Below are 14,553 nucleotides of genomic sequence, written 5' to 3' on the forward strand. Positions count from 1 at the left end.
GCATTTCCCTGCCCCCGGCCGTGGCCCCGCCCCCCGCTCTGTACAGTCTAGAATTGTTAGTGGGAGGCAGCGCTCTCGCTGCCTCACATCCAAATATGGCTAGGATTTACCTGCATAATAAGTAGATTAATACAAAGAAGTCATTTATAACACAGAATCTGTGTTATAAATATCATCTTTGTAATATTCTCATTATCATATCGAAATATGACAGGGGAGGCACTGCCTCCCCTGCCTCCCCTGACTGCACGTCCCTGCTAATACCGACGCGGATTCTGACTCCAGTGTCGACTACGATGATGCAAAGTTACAGCCAAAATTGGCTAAAAGTATTCAATATATGATTATTGCAATAAAGGATGTTTTGCATATCACAGAGGAACCCCCTGTCCCTGACATGAGGGTACACATGTATAAGGGAAAGAAACCTGAGGTAACCTTTACCCCTTCTCATGAGCTGAACGAGTTATTTGAAAAGGCGTGGGAATCTCCAGACGAGAAACTGCAGATTCCCAAAAGGATTCTTATGGCGTATCCTTTCCCGGCTAAGGACAGGATACGGTGGGAATCCTCCCCAAGGGTGGACAAAGCGTTGACACGCTTATCCAAAAAGGTAGCACTGCCATCCCAAGATACGGCTACCCTCAGGGATCCTGCTGATCGCAAGCAGGAGGCTACCTTAAAGTCCATTTACACACACTCTGGTACCTTACTCAGACCGGTGATAGCGTCGGCTTGGGATTGTAGCGCTGTAGCAGCGTGGACAGATACCTTATCGGCGAAATTGGATACCCTGGATAAGGATACCATTTTATTGACCCTGGGTCATATTAAAGATGCTATATTATATATGAGGGATGCTCAAAGAGACATTGGCCTACTGGGGTCTAGAGTCAACGCTATGTTGATTTCTGCTAGACGAGTCCTATGGACCCGGCAATGGACAGGTGATGCCGACTCAAAGAGGCATATGGAGGTTTTACCTTACAAAGGTGAGGAATTGTTTGGGGAAGGTCTCTCGGACCTGGTCTCCACAGCTACGGCAGGTAAATCAAATTTTTTGCCTTATATTCCCTCACAGCCTAAGAAAGCGCCACATTATCAAATGCAGTCCTTTCGGTCAAATAAAAACAAGAAAGTACGAGGATCGTCCTTTCTTGCCAGAGGTAAGGGCAGAGGAAAAAAGCTGCCAACCACAGCTAGTTCCCGGGGGCAGAAGTCCTCCCCGGCCTCTACAAAATCCACCGCATGACGCTGGGGCTCCGCTGAGGGAGTCCGCCCCAGTGGGGGCACGTCTTCGACTTTTCAGCCACATCTGGGTTCACTCACAGGTGGATCCCTGGGCAAAAGAAATTGTTTCCCAGGGTTACAAGCTGGAATTCGAAGAGGTGCCTCCTCACCGGTTTTTCAAATCGGCCCTACCAGCTTCTCCCCCAGAAAGGGAGATAGTTTTAAATGCAATTCACAAATTGTGTCTTCAACAGGTGGTGGTCAAAGTTCCCCTGCTTCAACAAGGGAGGGGGTATTACTCAACCCTATTTGTAGTCCCGAAACCGGACGGTTCGGTCAGACCCACTTTAAATTTAAAATCCTTGAACCTATACTTGAAAAGGTTCAAGTTCAAGATGGAATCGCTCAGAGCGGTCATCGCCAGCCTAGAAGGGGGGGATTTTCATGTTCCCATATATCCACCTTATCAGTAGAGATGAGCGGGTTCGGTTCCTCGGAATCCGAACCCGCCCGAACTTCAGGTTTTTTTACACGGGGCCGAGCGACTCGGATCTTCCCGCCTTGCTCAGTTAACCCGAGCGCGCCCGAACGTCATCATCCCGCTGTCGGATTCTCGCGAGGCTCGGATTCTATCGCGAGACTCGGATTCTATATAAGGAGCCGCGCGTCGCCGCCATTTTCACACGGGCATTGAGATTGATAGGGAGAGGACGTGGCTGGCGTCCTCTCCGTTTAGACTAGAGTACTAGAGAGAGACACAAATTTTGGGGAGCATATTATTAGGAGGAGTACTACTTGCTGCTGATAGTGTGACCAGTGACCACCAGTTTAATTAATCCGTTCTCTGCCTGATAAAAAACGATACACAGTGTGACACAGTCACATACCATATCTGTGCTCAGCCCAGTGTGCTGCATCATATGTAATACTGTATATCATTATCTGACTGTGCTGAGTGCTCACTGCTCACACAGCTTAATTGTGGGGGAGACTGGGGAGCAGTTATAGCAGGAGTACATATTTTAAGTACAGTGCACACTTTTGCTGCCAGAGTGCCACTGCCAGTGTGACTGACCAGTGACCACTGACAACCAGTATTGTGATTGTCTGCTGACCACCAGTATAATTGTGATTGTCTGCCTGAAAAAGTTAAACACTCGTCGTGTGGTGTTTTTATAAACGCATTCTGCAGACAGTGTCCAGCAGGTCCGTCATTACATAATATATACCTGTCCGGCTGCAGTACTAGTGTGATATATATATATTTAAATTTTATCTCATTATCATCCAGTCTATATTAGCAGCAGACACAGTACGGTAGTCCACGGCTGTAGCTACCTCTGTGTCGGCAGTCGCTCGTCCATCCATAATTGTATACCACCTACCCGTGGTTTTTTTTTTCTATCTTCTTGATACTAGTAGCTTACTTTAGGAGTCTGCAGTGCTGACAGACAGTGTCCAGCAGGTCCGTCATTACATAATATATATCTGTCCGGCTGCAGTACTAGTGTGATATATATATATATTTTAATTTTATCTCATTATCATCCAGTCTATATTAGCAGCAGACACAGTACGGTAGTCCACGGCTGTAGCTACCTCTGTGTCGGCAGTCGCTCGTCCATCCATAATTGTATACCACCTACCCGTGGTTTTTTTTTTTTCTATCTTCTTGATACTAGTAGCTTACTTTAGGAGTCTGCAGTGCTGACAGACAGTGTCCAGCAGGTCCGTCATTACATAATATATACCTGTCCGGCTGCAGTACTAGTGTGATATATATATATATTTTAATTTTATCTCATTATCATCCAGTCTATATTAGCAGCAGACACAGTACGGTAGTCCACGGCTGTAGCTACCTCTGTGTCGGCAGTCGCTCGTCCATCCATAATTGTATACCACCTACCCGTGGTTTTTTTTTTTTTCTATCTTCTTGATACTAGTAGCTTACTTTAGGAGTCTGCAGTGCTGACAGACAGTGTCCAGCAGGTCCGTCATTACATAATATATACCTGTCCGGCTGCAGTACTAGTGTGATATATATATATATATTTTAATTTTATCTCATTATCATCCAGTCTATATTAGCAGCAGACACAGTACGGTAGTCCACGGCTGTAGCTACCTCTGTGTCGGCAGTCGCTCATCCATCCATAAGTATACTAGTATCCATCCATCTCCATTGTTTACCTGAGGTGCCTTTTAGTTGTGCCTATTAAAATATGGAGAACAAAAATGTTGAGGTTCCAAAAATAGGGAAAGATCAAGATCGACTTCCACCTCGTGCTGAAGCTGCTGCCACTAGTCATGGCCGAGACAATGAAATGCCAGCAACGTCGTCTGCCAAGGCCGATGCCCAATGTCATAGTACAGAGCATGTAAAATCCAAAACACCAAATATCAGTAAAAAAAGGACTCAAAAATCTAAAATAAAATTATCGGAGGAGAAGCGTAAACTTGCCAATATGCCATTTACCACACGGAGTGGCAAGGAACGGCTGAGGCCCTGGCCTATGTTCATGGCTAGTGGTTCAGCTTCACATGAGGATGGAAGCACTCAGCCTCTCGCTAGAAAAATGAAAAGACTCAAGCTGGCAAAAGCACAGCAAAGAACTGTGCGTTCTTCGAAATCCCAAATCCACAAGGAGAGTCCAATTGTGTCGGTTGCGATGCCTGACCTTCCCAACACTGGACGTGAAGAGCATGCGCCTTCCACCATTTGCACGCCCCCTGCAAGTGCTGGAAGGAGCACCCGCAGTCCAGTTCCTGATAGTCAGATTGAAGATGTCAGTGTTGAAGTACACCAGGATGAGGAGGATATGGGTGTTGCTGGCGCTGGGGAGGAAATTGACAAGGAGGATTCTGATGGTGAGGTGGTTTGTTTAAGTCAGGCACCCGGGGAGACACCTGTTGTCCGTGGGAGGAATATGGCCATTGACATGCCTGGTGAAAATACCAAAAAAATCAGCTCTTCGGTGTGGAAGTATTTCAACAGAAATGCGGACAACATTTGTCAAGCCGTGTGTTGCCTTTGTCAAGCTGTAATAAGTAGGGGTAAGGACGTTAACCACCTCAGAACATCCTCCCTTATACGTCACCTGCAGCGCATTCATAATAAGTCAGTGACAAGTTCAAAAACTTTGGACGATAGCGGAAGCAGTCCACTGACCAGTAAATCCCTTCCTCTTGTAACCAAGCTCACGCAAACCACCCCACCAACTCCCTCAGTGTCAATTTCCTCCTTCCCCAGGAATGCCAATAGTCCTGCAGGCCATGTCACTGGCAATTCTGACGAGTCCTCTCCTGCCTGGGATTCCTCCGATGCATCCTTGCGTGTAACGCCTACTGCTGCTGGCGCTGCTGTTGTTGCTGCTGGGAGTCGATGGTCATCCCAGAGGGGAAGTCGGAAGACCACTTGTACTACTTCCAGTAAGCAATTGACTGTCCAACAGTCCTTTGCGAGGAAGATGAAATATCACAGCAGTCATCCTGTTGCAAAGCGGATAACTGAGGCCTTGACAACTATGTTGGTGTAAGACGTGCGTCCGGTATCCGCCGTTAGTTCACAGGGAACTAGACAATTTCTTGAGGTAGTGTGCCCCCGTTACCAAATACCATCTAGGTTCCACTTCTCTAGGCAGGCGATACCGAGAATGTACACGGACGTCAGAAAAAGACTCACCAGTGTCCTAAAAAATGCAGTTGTACCCAATGTCCACTTAACCACGGACATGTGGACAAGTGGAGCAGGGCAGGGTCAGGACTATATGACTGTGACAGCCCACTGGGTAGATGTATGGACTCCCTCCGCAAGAACAGCAGCGGCGGCACCAGTAGCAGCATCTCGCAAACGCCAACTCTTTCCTAGGCAGGCTACGCTTTGTATCACCGGTTTCCAGAATACGCACACAGCTGAAAACCTCTTACGGCAACTGAGGAAGATCATCGCGGAATGGCTTACCCCAATTGGACTCTCCTGTGGATTTGTGGCATCGGACAACGCCAGCAATATTGTGTGTGCATTAAATATGGGCAAATTCCAGCACGTCCCATGTTTTGCACATACCTTGAATTTGGTGGTGCAGAATTATTTAAAAAACGAGAGGGGCGTGCAAGAGATGCTGTCGGTGGCCAGAAGAATTGCGGGACACTTTCGGCGTACAGGCACCACGTACAGAAGACTGGAGCACCACCAAAAACGCCTGAACCTGCCCTGCCATCATCTGAAGCAAGAAGTGGTAACGAGGTGGAATTCAACCCTATATATGCTTCAGAGGTTGGAGGAGCAGCAAAAGGCCATTCAAGCCTATACAATTGAGCACGATATAGGAGGTGGAATGCACCTGTCTCAAGCGCAGTGGAGAATGATTTCAACGTTGTGCAAGGTTCTGCTGCCCTTTGAACTTGCCACACGTGAAGTCAGTTCAGACACTGCCAGCCTGAGTCAGGTCATTCCCCTCATCAGGCTTTTGCAGAAGAAGCTGGAGACATTGAAGGAGGAGCTAACACAGAGCGATTCCGCTAGGCATGTGGGACTTGTGGATGGAGCCCTTAATTCGCTTAACAAGGATTCACGGGTGGTCAATCTGTTGAAATCAGAGCACTACATTTTGGCCACCGTGCTCGATCCTAGATTTAAAACCTACCTTGGATCTCTCTTTCCGGCAGACACAAGTCTGCTGGGGTTCAAAGACCTGCTGGTGAGAAAATTGTCAAGTCAAGCGGAACGCGACCTGTCAACATCTCCTCCTTCACATTCTCCCGCAACTGGGGGTGCGAGGAAAAGGCTCAGAATTCCGAGCCCACCCGCTGGCGGTGATGCAGGGCAGTCTGGAGCGACTGCTGATGCTGACATCTGGTCCGGACTGAAGGACCTGCCAGCGATTACGGATACGGACATGTCGTCTACTGGCACTGCATATGATTCTCTCCCCATTGAAAGAATGGTGGAGGATTATATGAGTGACCGCATCCAAGTAGGCACGTCAGACAGTCCGTACTTATACTGGCAGGAAAAAGAGGCAATTTGGAGGCCCTTGCACAAACTGGCTTTATTCTACCTAAGTTGCCCTCCCACAAGTGTGTACTCCGAAAGAGTGTTTAGTGCCGCCGCTCACCTTGTCAGCAATCGGCGTACGAGGTTACTTCCAGAAAATGTGGAGAAGATGATGTTCATTAAAATGAATTATAATCAATTCCTCCGTGGAGACATTGACCAGCAGCAATTGCCTCCACAAAGTACACAGGGAGCTGAGATGGTGGATTCCAGTGGGGACGAATTGATAATCTGTGAGGAGGGGGATGTACACGGTGATATATCGGAGGATGATGATGAGGTGGACATCTTGCCTCTGTAGAGCCAGTTTGTGCAAGGAGAGATTAATTGCTTCTTTTTTGGTGGGGGTCCAAACCAACCCGTCATTTCAGTCACAGTCGTGTGGCAGACCCTGTCACTGAAATGATGGGTTGGTTAAAGTGTGCATGTCCTGTTTATACAACATAAGGGTGGGTGGGAGGGCCCAAGGACAATTCCATCTTGCACCTCTTTTTTCTTTCATTTTTCTTTGCGTCATGTGCTGTTTGGGGAGTATTTTTTTGAAGGGCCATCCTGCGTGACACTGCAGTGCCACTCCTAGATGGGCCAGGTGTTTGTGTCGGCCACTAGGGTCGCTTAGCTTACTCACACAGCTACCTCATTGCGCCTCTTTTTTTCTTTGCGTCATGTGCTGTTTGGGGAGTGTTTTTTGGAAGGGCCATCCTGCGTGACACTGCAGTGACACTCCTAGATGGGCCAGGTGTTTGTGTCGGCCACTAGGGTCGCTTATCTTACTCACACAGCTACCTCATTGCGCCTCTTTTTTTCTTTGCATCATGTGCTGTTTGGGGAGTGTTTTTTGGAAGGGCCATCCTGCGTGACACTGCAGTGCCACTCCTAGATGGGCCAGGTGTTTGTGTCGGCCACTAGGGTCGCTTATCTTACTCACACAGCTACCTCATTGCGCCTCTTTTTTTCTTTGCGTCATGTGCTGTTTGGGGAGTGTTTTTTGGAAGGGCCATCCTGCGTGACACTGCAGTGCCACTCCTAGATGGGCCAGGTGTTTGTGTCGGCCACTAGGGTCGCTTAGCTTACTCACACAGCTACCTCATTGCGCCTCTTTTTTTCTTTGCGTCATGTGCTGTTTGGGGAGTGTTTTTTGGAAGGGCCATCCTGCCTGACACTGCAGTGCCACTCCTAGATGGGCCAGGTGTTTGTGTCGGCCACTAGGGTCGCTTAGCTTACTCACACAGCTACCTCATTGCGCCTCTTTTTTTCTTTGCGTCATGTGCTGTTTGGGGAGTGTTTTTTGGAAGGGCCATCCTGCGTGACACTGCAGTGCCACTCCTAGATGGGCCAGGTGTTTGTGTCGGCCACTAGGGTCGCTTAGCTTAGTCATCCAGCGACCTCTGTGCAAATTTTAGGACTAAAAATAATATTGTGAGGTGTGAGGTGTTCAGAATAGACTGAAAATGAGTGGAAATTATGGTTTTTGAGGTTAATAATACTTTGGGATCAAAATGACCCCCAAATTCTATGATTTAAGCTGTTTTTTAGTGTTTTTTGAAAAAAACACCCGAATCCAAAATACACCCGAATCCGACAAAAAAAATTCGGTGAGGTTTTGCCAAAACGCGGTCGAACCCAAAACACGGCCGCGGAACCGAACCCAAAACCAAAACACAAATCCCGAAAAATTTCAAGTGCACATCTCTACTTATCAGGCGTACCTGAGATTTGCGGTACAGGATTGTCATTACCAATTTCAGACGTTGCCGTTTGGGCTTTCCACGGCCCGAGGGATTTTCACCAAGGTAATGGCGGAAATGATGGTGCTCCTGCGCAAGCAGGGTGTCACAATTATCCCGTACTTGGACGATCTCCTCATAAAAGCGAGATCACAAGAGCAGTTGTTGAACAGCGTGTCACTTTCACTGAAGGTGTTACAACAACACGGCTGGATTCTCAATATCCCGAAGTCGCAGTTAGTTCCTACGACTCGTTTGACCTTCTTAGGCATGATTCTGGATACGGACCAGAAAAGGGTTTATCTTCCGATAGAAAAGGCCCAGGAACTCATGACTCTGGTCAGGGACCTGTTGAAGCCAAAACAGGTGTCAGTGCATCACTGCACTCGAGTCCTGGGAAAGATGGTGGCATCTTACAAGGCCATTCCCTTCGGCAGGTTCCATGCAAGGACCTTCCAATGGGACCTACTGGACAAGTGGTCCGGGTCACATCTACAGATTCATCAGTTGATCACCCTGTCCCCCAGGTCAAGGGTGTCTCTCCTGTGGTGGCTACAGAGTGCTCACCTTCTAGAGAGCCGCAGGTTCACCATTCAGGCCTGGATTCTGGTAACCACGGAAGCGAGCCTCCGAGGATGGGGAGCAGTCACACAGGGAAGAAACTTCCAAGGTCTTTGGTCAAGCCAGGAGACTTGTCTTCACATCAATGTCCTGGAGCTGAGGGCCATATACAACGCCCTTCGTCAAGCGGAGACTTTGCTTCGCGACCTACCGGTTCTGATTCAGTCAGACAACATCACCGCAGTGGCTCATGTAAACCGCCAAGGCGGCACAAGGAGCAGAGTGGCAATGGTGGAAGCCACCAGGATTCTTCGCTGGGCGGAAAATCATGTAAGCGCACTGTCAGCAGTGTTCATTCCGGGAGTGGACAACTGGGAAGCAGACTTCCTCAGTAGACACGATCTACATCCAGGAGAGTGGGGACTTCATCAGGAAGTCTTCGCACAGATTGCAAGTCAGTGGGGACTGCCCCAGATAGACATGATGGCGTCCCGCCTCACCAAAAATCTACAGAGGTATTGCGCCAGGTCAAGAGACCCTCAGGCGGTGGTAGTGGATGCCCTCGTGACACCGTGGGTGTTCCAGTCGGTCTATGTGTTTCCTCCTCTTCCTCTCATCCCCAAGGAGTTGAGAATAATAAGAAAAAGAGGAGTACAGACAATTCTCATTGTTCCGGATTGGCCACGAAGGGCCTGGTATCCGGATCTGCAGGAAATGCTCACAGAAGATCCGTGGCCTCTTCCTCTAAGACAGGACCTGTTACAACAGGGGCCCTGTCTGTTCCAAGACTTACCGTGGCTGCGTTTGATGGCATGGCGGTTGAACGCCGGATCCTAGCGGAAAAGGGCATTCCGGATGAGGTCATTCCTACTCTGATAAAGGCTAGGAAGGACGTGACAGCTAAGCATTATCACCGTATATGGCGGAAGTATGTTTCTTGGTTTGAGGCCAGGAATGCTCCTACGGAAGAATTCCATCTGGCCCGTTTCCTTCACTTCCTACAGATGGGAGTGAATTTGGGCCTAAAATTAGGCTCCATTAAGGTTCAGATTTCGGCCCTATCCATTTTCTTTCAGAAGAAATTGGCTTCTCTCCCAGAAGTACAGACTTTTGTGAAGGGAGTGCTGCATATTCTGCCTCCTTTTGTACCTCCAGTGGCCCCTTGGGACCTGAACGTGGTGTTGAGTTTCCTTAAGTCACACTGGTTTGAACCACTTAAATCGGTGGAGTTAAAATATCTCACTTGGAAAGTGGTCATGTTGTTAGCCTTGGCTTCGGCTAGGCGAGTGTCGGAGTTGGCGGCTTTGTCCCATAAAAGCCCCTATTTAGTGTTCCATATGGATAGAGCGGAATTGCGGACCCGTCCTCAATTCTTGCCAAAGGTGGTTTCGTCTTTTCATATGAACCAAACTATTGTGGTACCTGTGGCTACACGAGACTTGGAGGATTCCGAGTCCCTTGATGTGGTCAGGGCTTTGAAAATTTACATGGCCAGAACAGCTAGGGTCAGGAAAACAGAAGCACTGTTTATCCTGTATGCAGCCGACAAGGTTGGCGCTCCTGCTTCCAAGTAGACTATTGCTCGCTGGATCTGTAACACGATTCAGCAGGCTCATTCTACGGCTGGATTGCCGTTACCAAAATCAATAAAGGCCCATTCCACCAGGAAAGTGGGCTCTTCTTGGGCGGCTGCCCGAGGGGTCTTGGTATTACAGCTATGCCAAACTGCTACTTGGTCGGGTTCAAACACTTTTGCAAAATTCTACAAGTTTGATACCCTGGCTGAGGAGGACCTCATGTTTGCTCAATCGGTGCTGCAGAGTCATCCGCACTCTCTCGCCCGTTTGGGAGCTTTGGTATAATCCCCATGGTCCTTACGGAGTCCCCAGCATCCTCTAGGACGTAAGAGAAAATAAGATTTTAAACCTACCGGTAAATCTTTTTCTCCTAGTCCGTAGAGGATGCTGGGCGCCCGTCCCAAGTGCGGACTACTTCTGCAAGACTTGTATATAGTTTTTGCTTACATAAGGGTTATGTTACAGTTTTCTTCAGTCTCGTACTGATGCTGTGTTGTTTCATTCTGTTAACTGGTTCGTATATCCCAAGTTATACGGTGTGGATTGTGTGGGCTGGTATGAATCTTGCCCTTAGATTAACTAAAATCCTTTCCTCGTACTGTCCGTCTCCTCTGGGCACAGTTTCTCTAACTGAGGTCTGGAGGAGGGGCATAGAGGGAAGAGCCAGTGCACACCCATACCTAAAGTTCTTTCTTAGTGCCCATGTCTCCTGCGGAGCCCGTCTATCCCCATGGTCCTTACGGAGTCCCCAGCATCCTCTACGGACTAGGAGAAAAAGATTTACCGGTAGGTTTAAAATCTTTTTTTTTATTTTATTTATTTTTAGTATTTATAAGAATCACCTCTCAATTGTACAAAAAGAACAAGTGCCAGATGAATATCAGATGCCCCCACCATCCCTAGTAATTTCTACAGACTCTACTGTATAATATATGTTTCTCAATGGTATTCAACCTTCAACCATACATTTGACATACATGTGGCTATTTTCACGTAAATACTTGGACAGTGCTACAACATAGCTCTCATGCCTCATTCTACATTCTCCTGGTCTACTTATGTGGGTTTATGCCGGTCGTTTCCTTTTACATTATTTCTTTTATTTACTAGATCCATACGTTAAGATTCATCTGATGCAGAATGGCAAGAGACTCAAGAAGAAGAAGACCACAATTAAGAAAAACACCCTGAATCCCTATTACAATGAGTCATTCAGCTTTGAAGTTCCATTTGAGCAAATCCAGGTGAGATCCATGTGAGAGAACAGATCTTTGTACATAGAAGAGAGAAGAACATTTGAAAATTAATCAATTTCTAAAGCCACAACATGCACTATTTTTCTTAGGTTATTTACTAATGTACTTTTTCAAAAGTAAAGTACTTCTACTGCCTCTCATTATGTTCAGATGTATTTTATTTACATTGACAATTTATTACATAATCTGATCAGTATTAAAGTGTAAGACAGATACCACATCATGAATATTTGTTATATGCTCTTAGCAAGGAACAAACCGGACCCACCCTGCATCACTCAGCAGAACAAGAAAAATGTTGTCCTCTTGGCCCACAAACCCAGATACCTTCCCATAAAAACACTTGCACAAAGAAAGGGGCAAATGGCACTTGCATTGCGAAATTGCATGTTTTGCAATTTTGAAAATGAATTTTAGTGTTTAAAAAAAAAAGTTTTTATCTTTTTCATACTTTCTTATTAGTGATGTTTTTTTGAATATAGTGATGTTTTTTGAATTCTCTATAAAAGAGTTAGTATACTTAGACATTTTCTTCTATCCATGGGAACCAGCTACCGCTTCCATTCAGTTGCAGTTGACACCCTGCCTTGGATCTTCACAGGGCCATAGTGAGAGTTGTGTGACCACCTAGGGTTCACAGCCAATGGGATAGTACAGTGGCTGGCCCAAAGGCACCTGTCTGCCGCTTGAGGGTGGTTTGGGGTGCACCCCATTACACAGAAAGCCTCAGGTCTTACTGTTGGGCCAATTGTGCTTGCAAGGGGCTCCTCTGAGTCTTGCTACAGTGCTTGGTGTTAATGGACATTGGTCAGATTTCTCTTTTTTGTGCTCTTCTTTTTCCTACTGCCAAATCTCCACAACTCCTAATCATGTCAAGGTATCCGCCATGTAAAATAAATCATTTTTGGAACATACATGTATCCTACTAGTAATGTAAAATTATAAATGTTTTTAGCTTGTTAACACACATAAAAGAAAAAAGAAAAAAAGGTAAGATCATCTGCAATCTATGCAATTCTGCAACCTTATGTACTGTAGGTAATGTAACAGAATATAAGACTAAGGAAACATCTGAGGCTTGCATTAGTGTGGAAGGAATATGAATATGAGGAATAACCACTTAGTTTATCCTTCATGCTGAAAAAATCTAAAGACAGACATTTCATCTGGGCTGGGCAGGATTTCCTATACAGAAAGTTGTGAACAGTAACATTGACAGAAAAAGGCATGTGTACCCAAGAATGCCTGTAGTTATCATCCAATCTATATAAAGATTAGCTGATATCACAGTTTGTGATTGGAGGTAAAAGTATGTGTACAGGGACGGATCCAGAACAAAATGACAGCAGAAGAGTAGGAGGTCGTTACTTTGCACTCACATTCGGTGTGCGGTTCTGGAAAAGTGGGTGTGGTCTCACAACAAGGGCGTGACCTTGCAACAATGTGCATGGCCTGAAAGGGAATGCCGTATCTGTATGACTGGGAGAGAGTGATACCTTGAAGAGGCAGAAAGTGACAGGAGAGATTGGGTTATGGTAGTGATGATAGTGATGCAGGGGAGAGACAGAGGGTGACGGGGAGAGATAGTGGGAAACAAAGAGGCATCGGGTGACATGGAGAGGTAGAGGGTGACAGGAGAGGGTGACAATGAGAGGCAGTGGGTGACACCAGGGAATGGGTGACAGGAGGAGGCTGTGCATGATGCCAAGGAATGGGTGACATGGGGAGGAAGTGGGTGAATCCAGGGCCAGGCAGTGAATGACTTAGGGGATGACTGGGAGAGGCAGTGGGTGACAAGGCAGTAGTGGGTGACAGGAAGATAGTGGATGACTGGGTAGGCAGTAGATTACAGCTGTGAGGTGGCTGCAGGCAGACATACGGCTACTTACTGTTGGTCTGGGAACTGGGCCCACAGCAGAACATCATGGATGAGTCCATCTGAGAGAAGCCAAGGCACAGGTACTGCAGGCAGGGGCAGGGTGGCTCCTCCTCTTCACCCTGTCGAGATCATGATATCATCCCGGCAGCTGTGCCTCCCCCTCAGCACCCATCCAGTTGATAAAGTCAGTTATTACCTAAAAACATTAAGCTATATTCTATTATGGACTAAGTACGCAATTGGCGCACAGAGTACCGTAAGGGTACGCACCTAGCGTAGCGGACGCTAGGTCGTGGGCGCGACGCTCAAGCGACACGCACGCTCACGGAATGTTACACAGTTACCCTTATTAACTACACACCTTAAGGGTACGTTTTACACTTTAAACCTTGGCAATGAAATACTATAACGATGTAATGCTTGTTAACCTTGATAATATGAGACGCTGATTGAGCGATTGGGACGCTCCGTAAACCCTTTACAGTAACTAGTGAAAACACAAGACCTGGTTAGGATACAAAAACCACTTGGGCTCTAATACCCAGTGGATGATTCTATTTGAGTAAAAAGGGGAAAAACAGTACAGCTTATACACTACAAAACTAACATAAAATCTAAACAGAATAACGAGAAAAATATGAACAATAGCGAACGATCGCAAATACAAGAAAACAGAATGTGTACACAATGAGAACAAATGGCAAACACAGAGGATAACAAAATGGCTACAGAGAACTTACACACGTGGGAATGATTCGCAGGCGCGTCCTGAATCCAGCCCTCAGCCTTCAATATGAAAACCTTGCAGAGAGAGTGAGTGGCTGGACAGGCAATGGTGGTCTTTATATACACAACATACAGTAACAATACAATGGTCCCTATAACCTTATAGTTCATTGGACACAGGAATGTGTCTCTGCATTATAACAAAAGGTCATAGGTGGGTTCGAACAGGTGGGCTGTGCCTTTCTCCAACTGCTCAGGTGGGAGGTATCCTTAGGATTGCCGCCGCATGGGTAATGAACAGCAAATACAGTAAATATCTATAAACTACTTTTGTACATAACTATGCGCAGGAGCGAACAATCTCTTCCTAACCGAAATGTTACTAATAAAATACTCTACAGCTGGATACTAGACACCACCGTTCTACCTTTATCTGACCCTTCCTATCATGCAAAGAGGAATTTCCCTGTCCAAGAACCGTTTACACTAAACATACTTTCCAACATTGTTAAAGGGAATATTCACTATAAACACACTA

General features: G+C 46.6%; 1 protein-coding gene across 2 annotated transcripts in view; it reads left to right on the plus strand.

Moving 5' to 3' along the window:
• Positions 1-14,553, plus strand: part of SYT5 (synaptotagmin 5) — a 475,772-nt gene that overhangs the window by 447,070 nt on the left and 14,149 nt on the right. For both annotated transcript variants that reach the window (XM_063942827.1, XM_063942826.1), the window contains exon 8: positions 11,265-11,398. In XM_063942827.1, the coding sequence (XP_063798897.1) occupies positions 11,265-11,398 (134 nt within the window). The remainder of the gene's footprint in view (positions 1-11,264; positions 11,399-14,553) is intronic.

This window comes from Pseudophryne corroboree, chromosome 10 (assembly GCF_028390025.1).
Source record: "Pseudophryne corroboree isolate aPseCor3 chromosome 10, aPseCor3.hap2, whole genome shotgun sequence".
NCBI lineage: Eukaryota > Metazoa > Chordata > Amphibia > Anura > Myobatrachidae > Pseudophryne > Pseudophryne corroboree.